This window comes from Anoplopoma fimbria, chromosome 15, assembly GCF_027596085.1.
Source record: "Anoplopoma fimbria isolate UVic2021 breed Golden Eagle Sablefish chromosome 15, Afim_UVic_2022, whole genome shotgun sequence".
In the NCBI taxonomy this organism is placed as follows: domain Eukaryota; kingdom Metazoa; phylum Chordata; class Actinopteri; order Perciformes; family Anoplopomatidae; genus Anoplopoma; species Anoplopoma fimbria.
This window is the reverse complement of record NC_072463.1, coordinates 5,730,335-5,753,429: the sequence shown is the minus strand read 5'-3', so window position 1 is coordinate 5,753,429 and position 23,095 is coordinate 5,730,335. Positions and strand designations below refer to the sequence as shown.

General features: G+C 39.8%; 1 protein-coding gene across 3 annotated transcripts in view; it reads left to right on the top strand.

Moving 5' to 3' along the window:
* Nucleotides 1-22,762, top strand: part of actn1 (actinin, alpha 1) — a 58,216-nt gene extending 35,454 nt beyond the window's left edge. The window contains exons 6-22 of one of the 3 annotated variants that reach the window (XM_054613478.1): nt 781-859; nt 2,018-2,099; nt 2,859-2,944; nt 8,901-8,993; nt 10,207-10,437; nt 11,533-11,680; nt 11,937-12,087; nt 12,522-12,630; nt 13,037-13,177; nt 14,049-14,231; nt 15,108-15,242; nt 15,659-15,838; nt 17,257-17,403; nt 19,966-20,046; nt 20,375-20,440; nt 20,810-20,968; nt 22,101-22,762. In XM_054613478.1, the coding sequence (XP_054469453.1) occupies nt 781-859; nt 2,018-2,099; nt 2,859-2,944; nt 8,901-8,993; nt 10,207-10,437; nt 11,533-11,680; nt 11,937-12,087; nt 12,522-12,630; nt 13,037-13,177; nt 14,049-14,231; nt 15,108-15,242; nt 15,659-15,838; nt 17,257-17,403; nt 19,966-20,046; nt 20,375-20,440; nt 20,810-20,968; nt 22,101-22,259 (2,230 nt within the window). In that variant the 3' untranslated portion in view covers nt 22,260-22,762. The remainder of the gene's footprint in view (nt 1-780; nt 860-2,017; nt 2,100-2,858; nt 2,945-8,900; nt 8,994-10,206; nt 10,438-11,532; nt 11,681-11,936; nt 12,088-12,521; nt 12,631-13,036; nt 13,178-14,048; nt 14,232-15,107; nt 15,243-15,658; nt 15,839-17,256; nt 17,404-19,965; nt 20,047-20,374; nt 20,441-20,809; nt 20,969-22,100) is intronic. The other 2 variants (XM_054613475.1, XM_054613477.1) reach the window with 2 other exon arrangements.
* The last annotated feature ends 333 nt before the right edge of the window (nt 22,763-23,095 follow it).

Genomic DNA, 23,095 nt, shown 5'->3' with positions numbered 1-23,095 from the left:
GATATAAATGAAAAAAAACTGGAAAGGCTTGTTGGAAATGTTGCAGCTGCAGCATTCTGTAAAACTTCATCTTTAAGTCAGTAAATCCAAGAGACCACTCGCCAAGAAAATTATTATTCTGGAAAAGTTAAGTAAACCAGAACCAGTTCCTGGTTCTGTTCAGTGTACAAAGTAACCGAGGATTTATTCTTCTCTGAACTTGTTCCAGAATCTGGCGCTCAGATTCTAAATATAATGACTGCTATTAACAATTTCGTCCTTGAAAAGGATTAGATGGGTCCCCACTTTTTCTTTTCTTCAGAGAGGCACGACATCGGATACTGTCCAACACACTTTGTCTTATCTAACATTAGAATGAAATCTTACGTAATCTAAAGCGTATAGTATGTTTTATAACGGTATTTTTGCTTAAAATAAAATAAATAAATCTTAGCAAGAAAAAGGGAAAGGATAGTTTCTCTCCTAAAATAACGTCATATAGGATCTCAAACTTCAGAAGCTGTGGTTCAACTCTAATTGGAGACTTGGACCATGTGGTACATCAGATAATGTCTCCTCCCTGTTTAGGCAGACAGCGGTCGGGTTTCTGATGCGTTACAGTAACACACCACGCTGCTGGGAAGATGTGTGTGTGTGTGTGTTACATGAAACTAATTAGGGAGTCAGATGGAGGGGAATGGTCTCGATCAAAGTCAAATTCCTGTATTTTTTTTTTCTCCTCAGCTCGTTATGTTTCACCTTAACTTTCAGTCTCATCTCAACGACTTCTCTCTGTTTCAGCTGGAAAGATGGTTTGGGTTTCTGTGCACTCATTCATCGACACCGTCCGGAGCTCATCGACTATGGAAAACTGCGCAAGGTGAGGAAACGTAGAGAAGCCACTGAGAAGATGAACTGCTAACACGAATGAAAGTTCACCATATTTCAAATGTTTCTATGCAAAATCAAGTACACAGTGAAAGGAGACAAAACCAGTTTAATTCTCATGATCAAAGCACATGAAACTTTAGTTCTACGTTCTTGTGTCTTTGTGTCAACTAGGTTTGATATTCTCTGACTTTGAAGTCTGTGCCACTAAATAACCCTCATATACAACATCTGGTAGCAAATTAGACAAATCAACACACTAGAAATAATTAATACATTAGTTTTTAAAGTGCTTTCCTTTTGAGATCATTTTATTTATTAAGCAACAAATGAAAAACAACTGTCCTTTAATTAACAAAACCAAAACATTTATTTTGTTAATGGTAAATTATGAAAAGGACTCCAGAAAGAAAAATACTTTATCATCTGAGTGTTCAATTTATAGATGCACAAGTGCTCTTTTGTAAGCTTTTGTTGGGAGCTACAACAAAATATGGCTTCTACTTATTATTATTTTTATTATTAATAAATCTGCCTATAACTTTCTCAGTTCCTTGATTAATTGTTTGGTCTATAAAATGTCAAAAAAGCCCAATCTAACATCCTCACATTGCATATTTTTGTCCGACCAACATTCCAAAACCTACGGATATTAAGTTTGCTATCACATTAAACAAAGAAAAAGCAGCTAATCCTCACATTTGATATTCATTTTTCTTTCAAAAATTGTTGCAGATTAATGTCCCGTGAATTTTCCGAATGATTAATCGATAATAGTTTCAGTTTTACTCAATTTATTGTTAAATACGTGGCAAAACATAACATAGATTCATTATTTATATTATATGTTTTGAAAAATGTATTTAATTTGCTCTGTCGCTTAATAATTGGGATTTTATTTTCTTTGCTACCTTTACAAGCAACAAAAAATAGAAAAAACAGTACATTACTTAAAAAAATGTCAGCTTTTTAAATGATAACGTGCAGCTTTTAACAGAGATGTTTTTGAGAAATATCAGAAAAAATGATCTATCATCTATGTTTTGACATTGTAGCTGCACATATCCTGTCAGTTTTTGATACAGTAATTGTTAAGAGAGACATGTAAAGTCTAAAGGTGTTGATGGTCTGCTGTGTCTGCTGTTGTCAGGACGACCCCATGACCAACCTGAACACAGCCTTCGACGTGGCAGAGAAGTACCTGGACATCCCCAAGATGTTGGACGCAGAAGGTGAGCAGGCGGGGGGGAATAATGAAATGATGATGAGGAGGAGGACAGACTTTTTCCTGTGTTCAGACTCCAAAATAGTCTGAAAGTGACACTGACGACGTCTGCACCACCCCCTGTTTTTATAACTTCCCCGAAAGAAAACTACAATCTGACAGCGATTAGCCAGGTCTGCAGAGGTGTGAAGAGCTTCAACTTTTTTCCTTTACGTGGTAACTGCTGATTGGCCTCTGTGCTGGCAGCATTAAGAGTTAATGTGCTTTCAGAAAAGAACCAAAAATGACTAAAACCCGGGTGAAGATCTGAACAGCACATGTTTGATGATGGATGGACTCTTTTTTCCCTGCAGCCTGACTATTGATCTCTAGACACCGATGTCTCCGAGAGAATTTATTTTGGCCTTAACGCTCACACATGCAGCTGTGCACACAGAAGAGGACACACATCCGTTTTTTCTATTGAATGTAAAATATGCTCTACAAACACATTCAAGCATTAAGGAATCATTGTGAGTCTTCAGGTTTGGTTTCTGCTCACTTATTACTGCAAATGTAGACGTTTAAAATATGTGTGTTGCTGTTTTTAAGACAGAAGTTTAAATCGGGTCCTCTCAGCACATCTGGACAGTGACACGACGTGTTTGTTTATGTGCAGAGCTGATCCCCAGCTCTACTTCCTGTTTTCTTCATCGTTCTGTGCTCTGTTTAACAACCTCAAGTCCTTCCTCCGTCCCCCTCCCTCTCCCCCTCTCTTCCCCCACAGACATCGTGGGCACTGCCCGTCCGGACGAGAAGGCCATCATGACCTACGTCTCTAGCTTCTACCACGCCTTCTCAGGCGCCCAGAAGGTATCCCGGATGCAGCGTCTCCTTCCTCCTCCTCCTCTTCCTCTTCCTCACTCCTCTCCTCTTCCCTCCTCTCTACGTCCGCGTGTTTCATCCTAACAGTTCCCCTTCTCTCTCTCTGCAGTGCACAACGCCCCCCTGCAGGGGTCACTCTCCTTCACTTTCCGTTCCGCATGGTTCACGCCACCAAATGCATGATGGGAAGAAAAAACTCTGTTCTCGGGGGGGCATCGAGCATCTCCAGTCTACCTCGTTTGTTACGGCGCCGCAGGTCGGCAAATTCGCCCCTAATTAGGATTTTTGTTCCGCTTAACAGAAGCCGAGCCGGGTGGGAGGCGAAGTTGGGTCTGATAAATGATGATGATTGCCTGTGATAAACAGCCCCGGTCGCTGACGGAGAGAAACAAATTAGCCTGAAGTGTTGCACGGTGGGAGGAGACGTAACCATTTAGACGGATGGTTATGTTCAGCCTTGAGAGTGACGGCTTAAATGGAGGGTGGAGGAATGAGTGGAATTAAAACTGGCAATTCAAAAGCGAGCGGCAAGCTGTTTTTTTATTTTAATGGATACGCATCTGTCTGTTTCCCTGTTACTCTGCACGAAATAAGTTTTGTGTCTGACTTTTTTCCTCTGTTGGATAATTAATGATTGTCCGTTAGTTTGATAGCTACCTCAAGGCACAACAGGAACTCTGGGATTGTGCAGCGTCTCCTCTCAGACAGCCGGAGGAGAAGCAGAGCGTCACAAAGCTGAAAGTTACATAAGAGTCAGGTTCATTTGAGAGGCCCAGCAGCAGAGAGAGAGAGAGAGAGAGCGGTTCAACACAGCTGTGTTTAAGAAACTCGGATAGACAAAGAAAAAAAAAAATATGTCTGTGTTTATATCAGGAGAGCGTGGAGAGGAGGGGTTTGCCTCACTGAGAGCAGAGAGGCCACAGCTGGACTCTGAGAGGTGAAAAGCTGCTTTTTTAATTAAAACTTCACTGAGCTCAGTCAGAAAAGGCAAAGAAATATAATGTTTAAAAGTTGAGAAAGTTCCTCCCTCCATGCAAAGTTAACATCACAAAAAACTTTAACTTTGCTCTTTGTTTGACTGACTTTAGCCTCCATATTTTACAGTTGTTGGCAGATATTTGATACCAAATATCTGGCTGTATTTCTGGATTATCTGCTAGAGTGTGTTTATTTATTTAAGCTGCGTATTCAGCTAAACCGAAGCTTCCCAGCTACTTTATTTTCACTTCGTCCGCTCACTTCCCACTTCAAATTCAGTCCCATTTACCCCAACATTTTAAGGTAAAACTTAGATTTCCCCTTAATCAAACGAACCTGAAGACAACCTTCTAGGTAGACTGGCGATGACTTGAGCCCCGGCTGTTGCCTCCTCTTGTGATTGCGCCCCCTGCTGGCCCTTTTGTCTCAGCACTCTTTTACTCTTGTGCATTTTTCTCTCTTTCCTCTCTCTCTCTCCCCTTTCCTCCCTCTGTTCCCTGGGCAGATATCATTAGCACCTTGAGGCCAGATGAGAAGGCCGTCATGACTTATGTGTCGTGTTACTACCACGCGTTCTCAGGCAAGCAGAAGGTGAGAAATGAAACAAAAATATTTAAAAAAGGGAATTCTCCAAAGAGTAACCGGATACCTGCCAAAGTGTCTGGCAGAGAATTAACTCAGTGGTTTTTGCCAGCAGTCTTTTGTTGGCAGCTAACATGTGACAATGACAATATCATACTACAAACTACAAAAAACTTTTTTAAGGAAGTTGCAAGATACCTTTTGTTTGCTATAAATTGCTCTTATTCATCCACAAATCTACTGATGCAATGAAGTATATGACCTTTTTTGAGGCCTATGTTTTTAAAGCTGCTGTTATCAGTATTTTATATTAAAGCTGCAGTTTGTAACTTTTATTAAAATAACTTTTTGTCATAATTGCTTAAACTGTCACCATACCCTGACAGTAGTACATGAGACAGATAAAGTGTGAAAAAAATCATGGTATCTACAAGATTCTGCCATGCCCCGAAGAAAAACAACTGTTAAACTAGTCATTGCTGATCAAATATGAATCAGTATAAAACAGAATCTTTATAATTTATATTCGATCAGTGCGTATTATATTATGTGCCTTGAGTTGCTACGACTTCATTCATTTTTTATATTGTCTTGGAAACCAAACCCTCAGTTATTCAGCACCTCCTTATCTGCCCTCCTTCAGCAGCGTATTGATCCTCGATAACCTTTCTGCTCTGCCGGCATGAACTTCTTCCACTCAGCGGAATACATTATGCCAAAGACGAGCCAAATCCGCTAGAGATCTCTGCGGAGAATAATAGAGACTTATCACACACACACACAGGATATCCACTAAGCCTCCTGTACTTCAAATCTTTATTAGGATCCACTTCTTAATGGAGCTGTTGAGCCTCCAGAGGAGCAGGAGTCCGGAAACCAATGCAGGCTGGCACACAGTTTTACAGAGCTGGCATGGAGCTAACATAGAAACAGCGGCTCCTCTTCCATGTAACACCTCAGAATTTACCCTCCAGGGCAGAATTTACCCATAAACACCTTCACTGCTCAGTTCTCTTGTTGGCCAGATGTGGACATGAAAATCCTAACTTTGCCTTCACAAAGAAAGGGGTCAGTGTTTGCCCCAGTTTGTGCCTCTTATGTATTATCTGTACAGTTCATTTGAGTCGTTAAGATGAACCTCTGATGATCTGGTTACAGTTTTCAACATCTGGATCAAAAAACACAATATTACTTATAATATTATACAGATATTTAACATGTTTTCCAAGGTTTAGTTCCCTAGTTTAAAAAATAATCTCATTTGTTTTGTACGATGCAAGAAAAACATCACTGAAAATAAAAACAAATGGAATATAAAATATAGTTGAATGCAGGGTTTTATATTCCAGTGAGGTCACTGATGTCATGTCCTTGGTGATATTTCTGGGACTATGGGGCAGTTTAATGAGCTGTGGAGAGTTTATATTCTACAATTACAAACATAATCCACATGTTGGGTGTTTTTAAAGCCTATTGTGGTTATTTAACACTAAATTGCTTGATTTTTTTAGGCCAAAATAATACAAATTAATTCAAATGAAACAAAGAGATTTAATGTTTTCCACCAGATGTTTTTTTATCAGTGCTCAGTGATCTATACAATAAGTGATCTAAGAACAAACGACCTTGACAAGATTATGTGTAGGTAAAACAAATAGAAACACTGAAACACAATGAAATGAGTAACTTCACTGTAACTCAATTAGTTGTTTTAGTTGCATTACATTTTAAGCTTAAAGCTGCTCTTAAAATATCATCATGTGTCCATGTTGTCTTCACAGTTTGTTTAATCTGCCTTCGTGTGGCAAAAATTATTACCTGTTATTGCAGGTTTTTAGTGCTTAAATAAAATGTAAGATAAATTATTTTAATACTCATGACCTCAGGATTTTTAAGTCCTGGATAATTGTATCTGTTAGTATAACTTAAATTTTGTCCATCTTTGTTTGGATTAAAGAGATACAACTTGGGAAAGGAGTAAAATATCTTGATACTTTACAGTTTACAGAATTTAATGATGCTAGAAGTAATTTGAAAAGTAATGATAATACATGAGAGAATCAGACAAGAGCTACTCACGGTCCACTTCGTCTTCACAGATCAACTGTAATAGTTCTCTACTTTGATCAATCCTTCCACTCCCTCTCCTCTACGTCCGATGTCAGGACAGAGTCTTTCCTTAAAGAGGTCTCTGGCTGTCAGTAAACAGAACCGGGGTGCAAACATTTGCTCACAGAAGCACGACCTGCACATCCTGGCCTTCCTTTTAAGGCAGCTCTGCCCGTTGGTCCCGGTGGATCCCCCCCCGAAGCATGACTCCCACCGAGCCAAGTTTCCCCTGTGATCTTTTGACAACAAAAGCAGACTGGAGGCAGTCCTCTGCGGGGGGAAGCCAGTCTCTGAGCTCTGAGGACGGGGGTGGAAGGGAGACTCAAGTTGGTCTTGTGTGTCTGTTCTCTTTAGAAGGACACTGACAAGAGGTTATACCGGCTTTAAAACCAATTAATCTCCTTTGTCAAGCTTTTTTTTTTTTTCCGGGAAATCAATAATGATGCAGAAAGAAAGTTTAACATCGAGCTTAAAATCTGCCTCCAGACTTTATGCATGTTTTGCTTAAATTTCTCTCTCTATTTTTTGCCTCTGCTGCTGTTTTCAACCAGCTTTCCTGACCACGTTTACTCGTCTTGAACCCAACGGGTTAACCGACTACATGTTGTCATGGAAACTCTGCTCTCGCTCATGCATTGCCAGTCCAGTGATGCAGACTGACAGGACAATGTTAAGAAAGTGTTGTCCATGAGGATGAGTCCGTCTTTATTCCCCACGAGGAACGTTTCTTTATTCTCACGGGAGCTTTGCTCTCCTGCTCTATTCCCCCGGCTCTCTGTATGTAGGCTGAGAGGCTGAAATAACCCACTGCACTCTATAAAAAGACTCTGGTGCAGAGAGAAAAAGGTGCCCTTACACCTGACGTACAATATGAGACAGTAAGTCCTCGTCAAGACATTAGATTAAACTTAAGACATTTAGGCGACATTCACACAACCTCAGACGGTGTGACAGAAATAACATCAGAGAGTTTTTACTTGCTTGTAGCGTTGTTGCTGATCCATTGCTTCATTTCCAAAAATGACTCCTGTGGGAAATCTCTTGTGCTTGTGTAGGCAGTGTAGATGGATGGATGCAGTTATAATGGAGGAAATGAATGTAAATGTAAAAATAATGTCCTCCGTGTTCTACTTCAGTGGAAGTACAGAAGTACTAGCAGCAAAATGTACGTAAAGTATCAAAAGTTAAAGTCCTGTTACTGATATATTTTTTATATATGGCATTATTAAAATGGGTTAATTCTGATGCGTAAATAGCATTTCATTGTTGTAGCAGGTCAAAGGAGCTTCTTCTTTATATACAGTTGGTTAGTTCAATCCAGGGTCGAGTCCCTCAAAGGGTCACAAGAAAAATCAAACGAGTTGTCAGATGATCGATTCGGTAGGAAAGAAGTTTGTCATCCTTTGGAAATGTAAGCTTAAACTTACCATTAGCCATATAAATTAAATTAAATAGAAATATCTAAGAAGTTTGGAGGTGAAAACAACTCGTAGACTTCAGAAACATGACAATGGGCCCAAACTAGACACTCATTTATTAATTTTTTTGTCTTCACAAGCTAAAAAGCAGTATCATAAACCCACCCTGACAACAAGGAAGGAGACAAAGACATCTAATAGTATTGATGTGCTTTTAATGCTCAGAGCATGTTACACCAGACAAGGGTTAGTTTCTAATATGTTCACCAATGAGAAGCCGTTCTCTCTCTTCATACTGTGGCTTGGTCCTCTCCCTCTGATCAACGTTGCTTCTTTCATTTACTATCTTTCATGCCTGTTATTCCAAAGACAAAGTGCTCGTGAGCAAAAGGTCAGGATCTTCTGGTGAGATTCAATCAGTCAAAGGTTAAATAGTACAGTATATGTTGAACACAAGTAAGGAAGTTAATTACATGATATAACATAATTTCCCTATATATATATATATATATATATATATATATATATATATATTTATATAATATTTATATAACAAATTTGTTATATATTATTATATCATCAATTGTTTTTAATATAAGATATATGAAAACTAAATACAGCTGTCATTAACAACTAAAAACTACAATATTTCCATTTGAAATGTAGTGAAGTAGAAATATAAAGGAGCATAAAATGGAAATACTTACATAAAGTCCACATACAGTACCTCAACATTTTATTTAAGCTCAGCGCTTTACATTCCACCTGCTATAAATCTTTCACTTTAACTTTATAGCCCAGAACACAGAGTGCCTTCTCTCAGCTCTGCGTCTCACACCCTTTCCCTCGTCTTCCAGGCAGAGACAGCCGCCAACAGGATCTGCAAGGTGCTGGCTGTCAACCAAGAGAATGAGCAGCTGATGGAGGACTATGAGAAGCTGGCCAGTGATGTGAGCACCCCCCCGATTGTTCCTATAATTGTCCTGCACCTCCTCTGCCCCTCTATCTCCCGGTTCTCCTTTTTAAGCCGTTCCCTCTCCTCCCAGCCCTCGGGGAGAGAGTGCTCCGTACAGGTTCAGGGTTTAGGGCCGCAGACAGGGTGGATGGAGATTAAAAGGCAGCCAGGGAAATATGTTGGTTTGAGGCTAAAGCATAAACGAGAATCCTGCTAGTAATCTTCATTAGACTGTGTTTTTGCCTGTTTTATCTCACTTACTGCAAATGCTTTTTTTTTTTTTCAAATTATTTCCCAAAGCCTTTATTTTTAGATTGATTGAGGATATTATTATTTTTTACCAAAAACTGTTTGCAGAAGCAGAAACGCCAAATAGTTTATGGTATCAGCTGGATTTGCTGTTTTATGTGATTATGTACTGAATATTTGGGGGGTTTAACTCTTAGTAGAACAAAACAAGACATTTTAACACATCAGGTTATGTTTTAAGAATTTCTTATTGTGAGACATGATGGTTGTTTTTTTTACCAGTACTTCTTTACTTTTTTTTATTGACCAAACAAACCATTAACTAAGAAAATAACCTTCAATTGTATTGATTGTGAAAATAATTAATTAAATTGATCAATAACAAGAAATTCCTTTGGAGTAATGCAAAAGTTCTTAAACAGTGTTACTATTTTTAAACTGTAAAATGTCCCACTCAGGACAATTTTTTTTCATAACCAAACAAGGAATCTTCGTTAAAAATGTTTGTGTTATATGTATTAGCCGATATATTTTTATCGGAATTTTTTTTAAATACCTCAAGAGCTTCAAAAATGGGATAAAATGTGCAAAAACACAGGTATGGTCCTTTTATTCAGACATAATATGTTCTTAGAGTTACATTTGGTTGCTAGAAATGAACAACAAACCAATTAGCGAACCAATTATCTAAACCTGTATTCTATTCCCATCCTTTCACACACTAATGACATCCACTACACATCATTTATTTCCCCTTTTCCTTTTATCTGCACGGTTCTCCTTTGCATCTCCATCTTCTTTCCCTTGAATGGTACTTTTTTTCTACTCCATCCCCTCTCTCTTATTCCCATCCTTCAACATACACACACACACATACACACACACACACACACACACACACATCACACACACACACACACACACACACACACACACACACACCACCATCAACACTCCAGCTGTTGGAGTGGATCCGTCGCACCATCCCCTGGCTGGAGAACCGCTTGCCCGAGAACACCATGCAGGCCATGCAGCAGAAGCTGGAGGACTTCAGAGATTACCGCCGCCTCCACAAGCCGCCCAAAGTGCAGGAGAAGTGCCAGCTGGAGATCAACTTCAACACCCTGCAGACCAAGCTGAGGCTCAGCAACAGGCCCGCCTTCATGCCCTCGGAGGGGAAGATGGTCTCGGTAGGTCACAGAAAACACAAACACAAAAGTTTGAGATCCAAAACTCCTCCGTGCTCGACTGAGATGGGCTTCAGTGGCCAAAAAATAACTTCGGCTTACATAAAGTTTTGGAGGGACATGATGCCACCAAACATTGGATCCCATTTTAAACGGGTCTCACTTGGTTGCTGGTTAGCTTCAAAATGTCCATGTTCAATATAACTTAAATATAACCTAGAGTATCATTAAGTTAATTGGTCAATCTTGAGAAGATGTGGACATCAAAACTCTGTGAATGACTTTAATTTCCATAGTTTCTAATCAAAGATCTAATGTTTTAATTTCCATATATATAATGTGGATAATTGCAAACAAAACGTACGATTTGCAGACATTTTGGGGAATTCAATCCAATTTCAAGCTGCGCCAATCAATATTTTTATATTAACGATGGATCAAATGACTCAGCATATTGTGAAAGGGGTCACTTGTAGAGATAATCTGGCAGCAAATGATCACCTGACTCTGCAGTTCTATGTTGTGACTATATGTAGTGTTTCATTGTCTTTCACGGCCGAAAAACTTTTTCTTCAATCAGACAGCTTTCATCAGCGTTGTTTCAAGACACAACAGGCAACAGTTTTCAGTGGAAAAAAAATAAAATAAAATGTACGCTAACGACTGACAGACAAAGTTAGCGACTATCTGGTGAACATTGTGGAACATTTAGCAGTTAAAGAGGCAGATATTTATTTCAGGAGTAGTTGGAGAACTAAATCAGCTAAAACATCTTAAATTGGGGATAATATTGGACTTACATTTATCAAACTACTCTCCAAATGAATGATAATGTTGCTCCATAACAGTTTTCATGCGTAAACAAGCAATTATTTGCTGTTTCAACTTTCACATCTTGTTTTTGCTGCCCCCAAGTGGCCAACAAATCTGTTAAAGCAGGTTTAACTTCAGCTTAACTTTAGTGATCATATGACGTATTAAATGGACAGAATAAACGTGTACATAAAAAGTGAAGGAACATAAAAAAACACCAACAGGAAGGTTGTTTTTTTGGTTTCCGGTCTTGATTAATGATTGTTTCTCCTTTGCCTCGTGCAGGACATTAACAATGGGTGGGGAAATCTAGAGGGAGCAGAGAAAGGCTACGAAGAGTGGCTCCTCAATGAGATCCGCAGGCTGGAAAGACTCGACCACCTGGCGGAGAAATTCCGCCAGAAAGCAGCCATCCATGAAGCTTGGACTGAAGGTACGGAAAGGGGAAATACTTAATGTCTGGATATATAAAGATCCAGCTCCTGTGTTTTAGCCTCAAGTACATCAAGCTGGCGGCTAAAAGCTACAACAAAGTAAAATGGAAATAACAGCCTTTATGTTATCGTCCTTTTGTTTTAGTATAACTTAACATGCATTATAAACGGGCACATTTCATTGTTGATAGGAATAAGATACATCTTTTTTTTTTTTATTATCTTAGCTTCATTTTTTGATGTCTCCCCCTGCAGGTAAGGAGGAAATGCTGCAGAAGCGTGACTACGAGACGGCCTCTCTGTCGGAGATCAAGGCCCTGCTGAAGAAACACGAGGCCTTCGAGAGCGATCTGGCTGCACATCAGGACCGAGTGGAGCAGATCGCTGCCATCGCTCAGGAGTTAAAGTAAGATGTCTACCTTCTGTTGATGAATGTAAGATGCCATAGAGTAGGTCATGTTAAGGTCTGTTCTTCCATGGCTGATGGATTGTTAATTGTGGAAATGGTTTTCAGTCATTCATTATCTTCAGAATTTTCCTCGTAAACATCAAAAGTCCCTCTCTTAAGCTCTGGTTCACTTGATTTTGCAGATGTAAATGATGAAACACTAAAAAAGTGAAACACAAACCTGACAAGTGACCCAAATACATCCTTTAGGGGACTATAGAAATGTTTAACACCATAAAACAAAGACACAGCAGGATCATAAAGGCATTCAAGTGCATCTAAGACATCTGCAGAAAACAACCAAAGCTTAAGTAAATAGATGCAAATGGGAAACTGCAGCGATGCAGGTAATGATAATGAACCTCTTGTTCCCTCGTCTGTTTGTGCTCCAGTGAGCTGGACTACTACGACTCCCCCAATGTAAACGGTCGCTGCCAGCGGATTTGCGACCAGTGGGACGCCCTGGGAGCTATGACCCAGAAACGCAGCGAGGCTTTGCAGGTGAGATTAGAGAGAATTAAAAGTAAACGAGTCACTGAGTTTCTAACATCTAAAATCACTTTGTTATCCCTGTTTTTAAGTCCCTTCTTTCTCTTCTTGGTGCTGGGTAGAGCAGAAATAATTACACATTTAGAGATGAAAGTGTTCTCCTTCACAGTGAGAGGATGCAAGGAGATTTGATTTTCAGGATTTCCATTTTCGCCTTGAAAATTCTTTTTAAGTTTGGAGATTTGAGATTTTTTTATTTGTCGAAATACTCTGTGACGCTAAATCCGTCTGTTTATACTCCCCAGCTCTCTGGAAGATCATGAATGAAATTAATTTTACCCATCAACACTTTGAAGGTTCTTTTTTAAAGCCTGTGAATTTGTGTGGTAACTTTGTGTGTTTTTTTTATGCTCAACAGAGAACGGAGAAGCTGCTTGAAACCATTGACCAACTGTACCTTGAGTTTGCCAAAAGAGCGGCTCCGTTCAACAACTGGATGGAGGGCGCCATGGAGGACCTGCAGGATACCTTCATCGTCCACACCATCGAGGAAATCCAGGTAAGAACAGAGAGGACTCAAAGGGACACATAGCTATTTATTTGCTTTATCCCGCTTTGGACAGAGCCAGGCTAGCTGTTTCTCCCTGTTTCAAGTTTATGCTAAACCAAGCTAACCGTTGAAACCTTACATTTATCTGACAGATATGGAGTGATATCGATCTTTTCATTAAACTCTCGACAAAAAAAGCAAATAAATGTAATTCCCAAAATGTCAAACTTTGCTTTAAGTCAAATGTAAAGCTGGGAAACATGGGAAAGACATAGATTACTATTCTTTATTTAGTTATTACCTTGAAACCAGGTAAATTGCTTCAGGTTTAAAATATTAAATACAGTGTATATAAGTGAATAACATTAAGTAAATATAAACTATTAATACAAATGTTTAAATACATGATGTTTAAGACGTTAAATAACAGAAAAACAAAGAAAAGGTTCAGTAAATGTATGAATAGCTACATCAAATACTACATGAGCTTTGACTTACTCTCTTTCCAAAAGTTCCAGCAAATAGCTATAATTATTATCTGGGCACAATATCCAAACTGTACCGTATAATCTTTTTTTTTTTTTTTTTTTGGTGTATGTTATTATACCGAGATTTGACCATTGTGGGAAACCATACAGCTGTCCTTGTGTTTTTTAAATAAACAAACTAGTCCACTCTTTGACACCGGATGTTACAATAAGAGCAGAAACCAGACTCTCCCTGCCTCATGTTCTAGTTAATGTTTTTAAAAAGCAGTTATACGTTTAAGTTAGGAAGACAGAGGAAGCAAATTGCCCCTTTTTAGAGAAAAAAAAAGCCTTTATTGTAGTTTTTGTGGTTTCGATTTTCATTCCCTGTGTTTGTGTGCGTTGTGGTTCAGGGGTTAAGCACAGCCCACGAGCAGTTCAAAGCCACGCTGCCAGAGGCCGACAAAGAGCGCCAGGCCATCCTGGGCATCCACAACGAGATCGCCAAGATTGTGCAAACCTATCACGTGAATATGGCCGGCACCAACCCCTACACCACCATCAACCCACAGGATATTAACGCCAAATGGGAGAAGGTAATTAAAATGTCATGAGCAAGGAAATACACATGTTTTTTAATCTTCATTTATCCAAGGAAGATCTAATCCAGCAGTTTAAAGTCTGCACATTGCAGACAGCTGTTTGTTTTTTTGGTTACAGACATGACTGGTATTAATTGTCACATCTAACTCACGACAAGAAAACTAATAAGCGTATTTAGTGACTAAAGCATATTTAACTAATATGCCATAACCTCTTTAAGATGTTGCAGCCCTAAAGGAGAAATATCATGAAAAACTGAATAACATCTGAGTATCTACACTCATTGATTGAGATCCACTTTTGCAAAGTATTTTAGGCTGGGCTTTTTCTTTTTAAGGCGGGGGTCTTAAAGAGACAGGCGCTAAAACCAAGTGTTTTAGACAGAAGGTGAATACAGGTATATTCAGACAGACAGTATGAGAAAAATAATGTGTTTTTTGAATATCAAAGCATATAAACATGTTCTAATAGAAACCCAAAACACAAGTGGGAACATAAAATTTACTTAGATATGTCCCCTTTAATGTTTGTCTGAAAATTTGATATTTTTCGCCCAGCTATTGTATTGATAAAGGAGGCTTTCTCTGTCATGAGTTAAAGCCACGCTGGTCTATGTTGCTTCTTAACATAAAATGAAGCTGGCTGCTACTATCAAATCTGTTACTGCCAGCCCAGACTTTGCTTTATTAACAGCACAATAGTTTTGTTTTTTTATTTAAAACTGGAGCAAGATCCTGTATTACAAAAATCTGAAATACTGTGGAGAACATTTCAGCTAATGCATTTTCCTATTTTCAGTCTGCCTTCTTCAATATAATCACATTAATAACACATCTGGTTTTTTTCCGTGACTCTCCTGCCTGCTGTAGGTCCGGCAGCTGGTGCCTCAGCGCGACCAGGCTCTGATCGAGGAACACGCCCGGCAGCAGAACAACGAGCGTCTGCGCCGACAGTTTGCCAACCAGGCCAACGTCATCGGGCCCTGGATCCAGACCAAGATGGAGGTCAGTGTGAGCGAGTCGACAGTAAAAATGACCAGGTTAAGAGTTCACAGTGCAGCCTGTGTGTAATTTAGTTAGTGTTTGTTTCACTGCATTTTGTGCTGAATGTAGACTTAAACTTACCAGTCTAAGTTTAAAATTTAAAAGAGGGGTAAAACTTTCTGACTTTCTAGTGTTTATCTCATGTGGTCACTGATGAAAATATTATATTCATGTTAATGAAATTATTTTAAACAAATGGTAAAACAAAGCTGTTTTTTAACACTGACTGCAGCTACATGTAACATATAGCATACATGTAAAATACTTTAATTAGATATGATAAGAATGTCTGTATGACAGGTAAAGAGTTCAATCTTATCATGTCCTCCACTTTGCAATGACTCGTTTGACTAAATAATTGGTATTTGTCTGTGCAGGAAATTGGCCGCATCTCAATCGAGATGCACGGCACCCTGGAGGACCAGCTGACCCACCTACGCCAGTACGAGAAGAGCATCGTCAACTACAAGCCAAAGATCGACCAGCTGGAGGGAGACCACCAGCTCATTCAGGAAGCCCTCATCTTTGACAACAAGCACACCAACTACACCATGGAGGTAAAAAACCTGGAGCCAGGCTTTAAATAAATCACCAAACACTGGAGATTGTTGTTGGTCTGTTTGACATTCTCATCTGACCCGACTGGTTTCATGTTGTGTTGGTGTCAAATGGACGTGGTTTGCCTCAAAGAACAAAACAAAACATTGGCGGGATGTTCAGACGACCACAGAAAGTCTTTGAGAATTTAATACTGAACTTTTCCTGACGTTGCACTTTTCTATCCAGTCTCCAGTGCACAATATTAACTTCTTGGCTCAACAGCCAACTGCTGGTGAACTATAAACCCCTGCCTGTCTGCCAAGAATTATTTTTACTGGCCAATAATTCGTATGAATCTTGTTATTGAAATTCTGCACATCAACTGACCCATTTGCAGAGCTGTTATGTAGGTGTGTGTCTAGAATCAGCTTCTGTGCAAAGCATTCGGTAACAAGAGCAGATTTAAAGTGCAAATGCCAGATTTGTTAATGCATTTATGCAAAAAAAAAATTTTTGTCTGCAACCTGCCATGTGCACCCTTTCTGTTGTGATTTAACCAGTGTGACTTAATTTATACAGTTGTTTTTTTCTCTATCAAATCATAATTACATTCTTTTCCAAATTATCTGACATGCTGAGCACAATGTTTCCAGGTACATCCTTATATTTATTTTAGTACCAGGATTATTATAGTGAAAAAAAAAACAGAAAATAAGCAGTGAAAAATATTGTTAGTAAACTGCAACTAAAATAAAAACTAAACTACAAAAACCAAAACTAAATTAGATAACATTGCCCAGCATGAATTTCTGTTAACTCTCGTGACATTGAACCACACAAATTGAACGGACTTGACCTTCCAGGAGATGCCACTATATGTTTGCTGCAATACTTCATATTGGACAATAAAGTAAACGATTCAACATTAAACATTAGGTTCATTCCTACACAGTTCTCTAAAAATGATGTTGTATGTATACGTAGCGACATTCTACTGAGACATGATACCCGGCCCTAAAATAAACTAAAACTTACTCTAAACTGAAACTAGCAAACGCTAGAAAATGAAAATGAAAGGTCAAAACTGTTCAAAGCGAATTGAAAATTCAAAACTATTAAATGATAAGAACCCACGAAAAAACAAGCAGCCCCGTTTGGGAATCAATGGTTTGGATGATACTTGTTCACACAGTTCATGCTATGAAAGATCAAAGTCATTAAAGTGCACAGTGGCTTAAAATGGCTTCTGTATTTTTCTGATGCAGTAGAATCCCAGTCATCTGATCCTCCATGCAGGTTAAAACAAACATTTTATTCCCAACCTCTGTTTGACCCGATGCTGAATCCCAGACAAAACCCACCGCCTCTGAGACTCTTTCACCATGCGTCTCTTCCTTAAACTTCTTGTTCCTCTCTCTCTCTCTCTCCTCTCCAGCACATCCGCGTGGGCTGGGAGCAGCTACTCACCACCATCGCCCGCACCATCAACGAAATCGAGAACCAGATCTTGACGCGAGACGCCAAGGGCATCAGCCAGGAACAGCTGAACGAGTACCGGGCTTCCTTCAACCACTTCGACAGGGTCAGTACTCATCCTGAGTCACGGTGCAGACACAAAGCAGCAGGTGGAGGAGAGGTGATGCAGGTCCTACGCTGCTCATTGACAGCCAGCTGTGAACACAAAACATACACATGTTGTCAAGGGAGAAATAGGAAAATGTTTAGTGTTGTAAAAAGAATAGTTGGACATTTGGGAAATATGTTTATTTGCGTTCTTGCTGGGAGTTGGATCAGCAGATTGATACCATTCTCATATCTGTCAATTACATATAAGGCTAAAGCCAGCAGGTGGTTAGCTTAACTTATCTTATCTTTAAAAAAAACTCAGTAATAAACACGTTGTATCTTATTTGTTTAGTCATGCAAAAACAGAAATTTTTCATGTAACAGGTTTTTTTTGCGGACTATTTCCTGGTCGGGAGCAGTGACTTCCTGGAGTTTTATTAGTGATCTTTGTGAGTGCTTAGTGCTAAGCTAACGGTCCCCTAGGCTCTAACTTCCTATTCAGAGTACAGACATGAGAGTGGCGTTAATCTTCTCATCAAAACTCTCACAAAGTAACTGTATTTCCCAAAAGGTTGAACTTGAACAGGTTTGTCTTCTATATATTTAGACTGCGACAACAAAGCAAAGACGTAAAGGTGAGAATAAATCATTTCTGGGTTTGTCGTGTCATGCTGCCCGGCAATCCTTTTAACGACCCTTCAACCAGAAAAATCGAGTGTACAGTGTGTGCGTGCGTGTGATGCATCAGGCTGTGTATTGACCTTACTGCTTGGTTGAAAAGGGACTTTCAGTTCGGTGACACAACATTCATCTTTGAAAAGCTCGGGGGCTTTCAGGCAGATCAGGGGAAGTGGCAGCCAGAGTCAGCCTCCTGCACCAGCGCAAATCTTTTTTTATTGTGTTATACAAGAAGGCTAGCATTAAATAAATAAAATAAGATCAGAGCAGTTTAAAATAGAAATGGAGAATCTGTCCATTGAAGGCTGTTTCTATACAAAGTGCTTCCTTCGCCCCCCCCCTCCTGCCTCCAGAACACAGTGTTTACACTGAGGCTCACCGTGTCAGAAACAGCACCAATTATGGATGAGATTTTATTTAGCTCCCTCCTCCTCCTCACCCCGGCTCTCCTGCCGACTCCTTACACATATTACATCATGCATTTTTTCCAGAGCTGGCCTATTGTTAATCAATACCTGAGGTTGAGGATCGGAGCCCACAGGAACCTGAACTTGTTCTTTTGTTTCATAGTTCATTAGGATTAATGCTCGCCTCTCCAAGGCTTTCAGCTTGACATTTGATGGTTGGTTGGTGTGAGGGGAAGGTGTGTCGAGCTGCAGCACCAGATTAATCTAATGAATTGATTAGAAAAGGAATGATTTTAGACTTAAGTTTGATGGGGAAACATTTAGTTTATAGTTTGTGCCAGTATTGAAATCAAGGTATCAATTTATCAGTTAGTCCATCACTAGAAAATAAATCAATTTTGAGTTTATCAAGCAAATGTGTCAAACATTTGCTTATCTTAGCTTCTCAATTTTTAGCATTGGCTGTTTTTCACCTTAATGGAACTTGAATATTTCTGGTTTTTGCACAGACACATCGGCTTAAAGGGAACTGGGACTATTTTCTCACATTTTATTGATTAAACAATTAGTAGAATAATCAGGAAGATAATCAACAGATTCGTCCACAGTGAGAATAAGCATTAGTAGAGCTGAAAGGATTAGTATCTCAATCAATAGCTAAATTAGAAGAAGTGTTTCTCAGTGGGACCTTCTTGGCTTAATAAAGGATACATTAAAGATTATTGTTATTTTAAAAATCCAATATTCGTTTATGTAAGTTTTTAAGGAAAGATGGCAAAAATGTACTGGTTCCAGCTTCTCAAAAGTAAGTATTTTCTAGCTTTCTTAGTCTACTTGGGCATTAAACTGAGTAAGTTTTGGTTTTGGACTGCTGGTCGAACAGAATTAGACCTTTTTAACGCTTTAACTTTTACTATATGCTGACATCTTATACGCCGAACAATAAAAAATTAAACAATCTGTAGATCAATTGTTAAGGAAGATAATAGTAAGTCACAGCCAAAGTTTGTGTATTAACATTTATGTGGTGATAGGAATGACACTGTACATGTTTAATGAGGCATTTTTGCATTGATGCCGTACATGAGAAGGTAAAGAGATGTGATGTTCAGTCCCCGTGCCGTCGGCGGTATGATAACCTCACCACGGGGCCGTAGTCTGCCTGCCACGCTGCACATTAACTCCTCTGAATGCCCTTCTGCTGCCACCGTGTGTTAACCTGCCACGTCCTAACGAATATGCACTGTGTTCTCTGTTTTCTATCTCACGCATGGCCCCCTCTCCCTTCACCCCCCCTCCTCCCTCACCTCCTTTTACCCCAACGTGCATGGTGCACTCCCTCCACCCTCCTCTTCTTCCCCCAACACCACCTCACCTACCTACCCCCGCCCTACCCCCCCCCACTTCACCGTCACTGACACGGCTGTATGTGTTGCTGCATGGCCTGTGGCCCCCCCGACGCCTCGCCTGGCACTGGCCCCCCCACACACCAGGACCACTCGGGCACTCTGGGCGCGGAGGAGTTCAAGGCCTGCCTGATCAGCCTGGGCTTCGATATCGCCAACGATGCACAGGTACTTCATCGTAGCCGCGACCCCGTGAGAGGTTTAACTGGTTTCTTTCTCTCTTTTTTTCTTTTCTACTTCCCCCCCCCTTTGACTTCCTATTCTTCCTCTCTTTCCACCTTTACTCTTCATCCTTCCTGTCTAAATTTCTATTGTGATTTCCCAAACCTTGCAACGTCCCCGTTGTGGATTATTGCGGCTTTCCACCTTATTTCTTATCTTCTCTCTTCTACTTATTTGTTCATCCTACACTCTTCCAATCATTTCCCTCCACTATCCTGCCAATCTACATCTTTCTCTTCCTCCTGGTTTCCTTTGTCCATCGCTGACCTTGTAGAAGAGATCAGGAATCATGGACGCTGAAGACTTCAAAACCTGCCTTATCTCCGTTGGTTACAACCTGGTAAAGCCATGAGCGCTCTTCAAGTATGACAGTTTGTTTGTGTTTGATTAATGAGAGCTGTTAGAAATGGTAATATTTAAACATAACTGTTATTTTATTCAATTTTTTTTATTTCTCATTTAAGATTTTATAGGATGCATTTTTCCATAAAGCTCCATAATATATAGAAGAATATATTACAGAATATATTATGAATCATGAATAATTGAAATGTGTAATATGTATTTGTGTTATACACTGAAGTAGTTAAGATATCCCTAGTTATATTTCTGCATGTAGAATATGTGCCCCTTTGCTGTGTGTTTTTTGTTGCCGTGGGGACTGTCACCACGGAGACAGAGCTTGACAGTTCCTCTCTGTTGCCACCAGGGTGAGAACGAGTTCTCCCGCATCATGAGCATAGTGGATCCCAACCGGATGGGCACCGTCACCTTCCAGGCCTTCATCGACTTCATGTCCCGCGAGACGGCCGACACGGACACTGCCGACCAAGTCGTGGCCTCCTTCAAAGTCCTAGCAGGGGACAAGGTACGGCCGTGTGTGGTAGTAGAGTAACAGTGTGACAATGAAGCAGAGTGGACATATATTCAGCTCCATTTGGCCAAAATATGAACATTTAATACACTTTTAGGGTAGCAGAGAAGAGAAGAAAAAATGAAAATACAGAAAGCAGTGCATTTAAAGCCAATATAAATCAATATTTTTGTATTAGCAATGGATTGCACGACTACTTACATGTGAAACTATTGAGCTCTACAGAGCTTTTTCGCATTTTTCAACTCATTATTTGGTTTTCCACTGAACTTTCCTGTTTTATTTTACTCTCACTGCTCTCATCCGTGTCGTTTTGGAAGTAAAAAGCAGCTGTAGCAGCTAAAGACTCAGATATTCCCCTCAGGAGTTGTTGGAGAACCAAACAGAGCTAAAAGTAGAGTGAATATTAGACTTACATTCAACAAGGGTCCAGAAACACGACTCTAAATAAAAGCTAATGTTGCGCTGTGTCTGCTAGATTTGTAAAAAGGCCACTTTTTTGCTGTTTGGTGATAATATGTTCTGTTTTAGCATCTTGTTTCCACTGTCACTTGACAACCAAGGGATATAAAAGCCAGAAACCACCCAAAAAAAGGAGCTCATAAAGCCAGTAAACTCTTACATTATTCATTAAGTCACTAATATCCTACAGAAATGTATTTACGACCACTAGAGGACAGAAATAAGAACCCAATTCTACATTCTTGATGTTCCACATCCAACAGAAATGGTGCAGCATGGACGTCTTATTGGACTTTGGTTCCTTGTTACCTTGAAAAATTCTATTTATATCTCTTTGACTTGCTGGATGTTTGATTTTCTTTACATCCCACTCTTTTATTCCAGCACTCTACAATTGGCTTGACCTTAAAATGAGCTGAAAGTGTCTGAAAGCTGCATTCAACTGCAGACACATAACAGAGAGTCTTTTAAATTCAATGTCAACATATAAATATTCATATATCAAAAATACTTCTAAAATCAGACACTTGCTCTTTCTGTTAAGCTAATTTTATTTCCCCACATTCTCACCATCTACTACATCTGAATATAGAATGTATTGATAGCATACAGCTGCTATTCTAACATATAAATAATGAAATTCAATTCTTCTCATCCTTGACAGAACTACATTTTAGCCGACGAGCTGCTCCGGGAGCTGCCTCCGGACCAGGCGGAGTACTGCATGGCCCGCATGGCCCCCTACACCGGCCCCGACGGCGTGCCCGGAGCCCTCGACTACATGTCGTTCTCTACCGCTCTGTACGGAGAGAGCGACCTCTGAACACTCTGTCAGTCGTCCTGACTCGGGACCACCAGCCTACCTGCTCTGATCACCGCCACGTTCCTCCGACTGCTCCCCATCACCATAACTCCTGTCCTACTACGCTCATTTTTTGTATGTCTCTGGCCTTATCTTTTTGTCATTATCATCTGTCTCCTGCTCCTCCTGCTCCTGCTCCTCCTCCTCCTGCTCCTCCTCCTCCTCCTCCTCCCCCTCCCACCTCTCCTCCTCCTCCCACCTCTCCAGCCTCCTCGTTGCTCCTCACACTCTGTCTCCGTTGTATTTGCTTCCCACGCAATGCAGCAGCTCTCCAGGTTTACAAAGAGGGAGAGAGAAAAAAAAACATTTGTTTTCTGTTTTTATTTTTCTTGTTGTCATTGTTTTTCTTCATAAAATGAATAAAGTTAACATATTTTATTATACTGAACAAAAAAAAAAAGGTATTTTTCTTCACCTGATTGAAAATAAGAGACAAAAATTGTAATAAAGACAAAATTGCTATACTTTCTTTTCTTATTCTCTGTTTGCTACAGGGACCACTTATGATTTTAATGGATATACTTTGACAGTTTGTGCATTAAGCTGACTCTCTGAAAAGTAAATGCCTATATCATAAAACTGGAGGATGTATTTATATATCTCTTTGTCCCTGGAGAAGCAATAAAGAACAGAACCCACACTCATTAAAATGATAATGGGGGCCAAAATACTCCCACATAAAGTTAGTGATTACCTGCATAATGTGGACTTTATTATGCTGCAGGTGTGTGTGTTATGCTGAAGATGGAGGTGATGGTGTGCTGTGCCCAGGTTTATTCATTCTTCTGAGTTAAATC